The 4,262-nt window shown below is 45.3% G+C and overlaps 1 protein-coding gene across 1 annotated transcript; it reads right to left on the reverse strand.

Annotated features, from left to right (window-relative positions):
• Nucleotides 1-700: 700 nt before the first annotated feature.
• On the reverse strand, nucleotides 701-3,350 carry LRRN1 (leucine rich repeat neuronal 1). Its single transcript, XM_008950247.1, has one exon. The coding sequence runs from the start codon at nucleotides 3,113-3,115 to the stop codon at nucleotides 965-967; it is 2,151 nt and encodes a 716-aa protein (XP_008948495.1). The 5' UTR covers nucleotides 3,116-3,350; the 3' UTR covers nucleotides 701-964.
• Between the last annotated feature and the right edge of the window lie 912 nt (nucleotides 3,351-4,262).

Raw genomic sequence — 4,262 nt, forward strand, 5'->3', positions numbered from 1 at the left:
AGCCATACCAATACATTACTCTGATTAAATTATTTTCAATCTTTTGCAGAGAAGACACTGCCTTTAAAATAAATCCATACAAAAAAAGAAATTGGAACTTTGTTGAAACGTAATTCCATCAAGAAAAAACCCACAATATTTTTATGTAACATTTTGGATATATTTTATGTCAACACATGATCACCAGTCAAGCTAGTGACACCTAAACCAAATACATTATTGTGACTTCTAAATAAAAAAACCAGAACAAAACTAAATTTCCTATAGCTCTGCCTTCATTAAACACCATGTCTTGGTGATTTAAACACAACAAAACTCTAGTATCCTCCAGAAGCATCTACTAAAGATAATAAAAAAGAATAAGAGAACAATTAACATTTAGTCTGTTACATTAAAAAATTGGATGTACTTATTTCTATTGCCTGTTAGCTTTACCTAAAGCCTTCTCAACCACTACAAAAAGAAAAAGAAAACCAGAAAACTCATTCAGCAAAGTCAAAATAAAAAAAAAACCCCGTTCAAAATCAGTTGATACAACATTACAGTGCAGTCAGCTCAGATCATTGGAGGTCTCCTCTTCTCCAGGGGTGGGGTGCTGGGAGCAGCGTTACAAACCTGGTTCCACGCGGCGCCAGAACCGGGTGGGCTCCGCGGGGTCCCGCCCGCCACGGGTGCAGCCCCTCTGGGGAGCTCCTGCAGCACTGGAGTTAGAACAGCATTAAGTTTAGCAGGATAACAAAAAGAAAAATAAAAATAAGAAAATTGGAAGCTAGGTGAAGCTGCCATTTGTGTCAAACCATTGCGATACGCTATACTAAAAAATTGGGGAATCTCCACCTGTCCTCACCGCTCTGCCACAAACTAGCAAAGTCAAAAATACAAAAGTCTTCAACTTCTCGTTTTTGCAGAATAAAGCAAAAAAGTCTTTGTGCTCCTTACTACCAGAAGCAAAATATCCTCTGAGTTACCACATGTAATAGCTTCTGGATGTGTCGACTTGGGTCGGCTTGGTCTCCGCAGAACCATCCTTGTCTTTTTCGCTGTCACCTTCCCAGAGATTAATAAGTGGGGGGTAGAGCTCGTTCAGTGGGATTGAAGAGGTCTTTTGCATATATTTTTTCAACGAGTGGTGGTAGTTTTTTCTCTTAAACCTTTTTGCAATGTAAACGGAGACGGAGGCGAGGCTGATGACGGCAAACATGGATCCCATGACCGCTGCCAGGGCAGTGCTGGTCTCCTGGTCGGAAATATCGAGGGCGAAAGCCGCGGTTTTGGTGGTGACGTTGACGCAGGACCTCTGCGTTTGCTGGTGGATGTTGGACACGGTCAGACACACTTCGTAGTCCGTAGAGGGCTGCAAATGGGTGAGGTTGTACTCGTGGACATCCACCGGCACCCTGGCGGTGTACGTGATGTGAGGGTTGTCGATCTTCATCGTGGCCGACGACCACTTTAAATTGGAAGTCATGACGTTGGAATTCACTTTCCAAGAAACTAAGATGGAGTGCGACTCGGCCTGCTTCACGTAGATCTTCAGCACCTGGGTGCCATCCAGGAGCGTCCCGTTCACCCGGATAGTGGCCACCCGCGTGTCGGCCCCTTCTACGTTTTGAGCGACGCACGTGTATCTCCCGGAGTCTTCCACCTGGATGTTGGAGATTTCCAAGGTGCCTTCACTGCTCAGCTTGTATTTGTCAGAGAGGCTTTCCACAGTGACTTTATTGCCCAGAGGAGTGACCCAGTAAATTTCTGGCTCAGGTTCTGCCATGGCCCGACAATCTAAAAACACCGTCATGCCGATGTCCAGGTTGATGTGGTTGGGGAAGGTCTCGTGAGAGATCATGGGAAGACACTGTTCGTGCGAGTCCTGTATTAACACCTCCTTCACCTGCTGCCCCCTGTACTCGGGGGGCATGGCGCAGAACATGGACAGAGGCTCCATGAAGCGGATGTTGGTTTTGTTGGAGTTGATCCAGTGAATGACGCAGTCGCACCGGAGCGGGTTGCTGTGGATGCTGATCTCACGCAGGTTGGGGAGGGATTCCACCGTCTTCTGGTAGACGGCGTTCAGGGCGTTGTTGTTCAGCATCAGGCTCTCCAGGGCGGGGACGTTGCGGAACGCCGAGCGATGGATGTAAGACAGCTTTGGATTGTTGGTGGCTTCCAGCTTTGTGAGCTCAGGCAAGTTGTCCAGCGCGTACCTGTCGACGGAAACGAGCTCTCCCATGTTATTGATCCCCAGCTCTTTCAGTCGCAGCATGTTTTTAAAATCGCCTTCTTGAATTTTATGTATCGGGTTTTTGTTGAGGTCCAGGAATTTTAAATTTGGAACTTTCTCAAGTGCAAGCTGAGGGACTTTTACCAATTTGTTGTCGTAGAAGGAAAGACTTTCAAGACTATCCAAGCCTACCAAGGCATTGCCAGGAATGTCCGTGAGATACATACCTGCCAAAACTAGACTCCTTAAATTTGAGAGTGGTTTGAAATTCATATCTAGTATTCCAATCACCGGGTTTTCTCCAATCATGAGAATCTCTAAGTTAGGAGTAGAATCAAACCAACGGCTGTCAATAACCTTTAATTTGTTGGAGTTGAGATGTAATCTCAAGAGATTCTTCAAGCCAGAGAACGCGTTGGCAGAAATGCTGCTGATCTGGTTGTGATTTATATATAGCTCCTGAAGGTTGCAAAGGTCTTGCAAGCAGTAGTCAGTCATCTCCGTTATCTGGTTTTCCTCCAGGTGCAAAGTAGTCAGTTGAGAGAGATTTGAGAGCCCCACATCTTTGATACTTGTGAAGTTATTTTGTGAAAAATCCAATTCTGTTAAGTTAAACAGCTGCTGGAGTTCATCCGTGGTCTTTGCAATGTTGTTGCTTTGTAAGAGAAGGACTTGAGTGTCGCTGGAAAGGTTGCTGGGGATCTTTGTCAGTCGAAGGTCATTGCAGTCAACCGTTGTGGCTTCCCTGTATGTCGACTGTGGTGTAAACCATGGCCTGATTTCACACACACAGAGCTGTGGGCATTCGTTACTCTGTATGGAAGACTCAGTTAATGGATTCATTAGCAATTCCAGCACCAACTGGCAGACAGTTAAGACAACTCTGACCTTCGCCATGCTGGTCAGGCAGCGAGTCCAGCTCCCCAGGTGATCCCTTAAAACAGCAACAGACTGGGAGGGCAATTCGTGATCAGGCAGAAAAGGTAAAGCTTAAAGTTTAAGGTGAAAGGCTTGGACATCCAGAAGGTGAAGGATGATTTTCTGAGTTCAGAGAAGACAAGAAATGGTCTGAAGACTCTCAGCTCCTCCTCTCTGTTCCTGAACCTTCTGCAAATCAGTGTCCAAAGATGTTCCTGAAAACAGATTAGGGTATATGTTATTCTCATCTCATAGACAGCTCACACATTATTTCAATTCTTTATCCTTTACAGAAAAATATCTAAACCAAATAATTATTAAAACATTTGTCCTTCTTACGAAATAGTTGAGCTATGTAGGGTTTGGAACACTCTTCTCCTTGGGATTTCCATGACAAAACTCCCAACTGAGTGACTGTAGCAACATCCATAACCATCTGAAAACAAAACTTTTGGATACCTTTCAGTTTTGCTCTGCAATTTTCGTTTGATTGGCTCAAGAAGTGCCCAAGACTCGAGGACAGGCTTGTGAGCACAGCTGGGTCTCCAAGGAGGGCTCTGAGCATCACCCCCCGGGGGTCAGGGTGCCAGAGCTGTCCCCAGGGCTCGGATCCCCCGTGCAGGCAGTGAGGGCTCAGCAAGATGCTGGTTGATAAGCTACAAGCAGAATGCATATCAACTTTGCCAAAATTCCCCCGAGTTAATCAAATCGGTTCCAGATAACAGCTTAGATTTAATCCAGCCAAGCACCAAACAATAACAGTAAATTTCATTAAAGGAACTGTCCTTCTTCGGGCTGTCTGCACCGCACTGTGCACCGTACAGAACTGTCACCACAGTTCCAAATCAGGGTGTAAACCACACAAACTCTATCTTCTTTAGCCTGAAGTTATCCATGCAAGAGTATGTTTACATTAAATTAAGTTAAATTAACCCAACGGTGTCCAGTGTACCTCAGGAAAGGTGTAGGGGAGTGGGACTTCAAACACACACTCAGGGAAAGCCTAAGCTCTTGCTGAAGTCTTTCTCATTCTCACTTCATTGCAAAAACGAGCACTGAGAAGCAGTTGATCTGCACACCTATCTATGACCGTGGCTGTAAAAACCATGGAGGCAGTTTGAATCAT

The sequence above is a fragment of the Merops nubicus genome, unplaced genomic scaffold, assembly GCF_000691845.1.
Source record: "Merops nubicus isolate BGI_N331 unplaced genomic scaffold, ASM69184v1 scaffold5302, whole genome shotgun sequence".
NCBI lineage: Eukaryota > Metazoa > Chordata > Aves > Coraciiformes > Meropidae > Merops > Merops nubicus.

Excerpts from the sequence above, each read along its gene's own strand:
- LRRN1 (XM_008950247.1), bottom strand. The coding sequence starts at position 3,115 with ATGGCGAAGGTCAGAGTTGTCTTAACTGTCTGCCAGTTGGTGCTGGAA.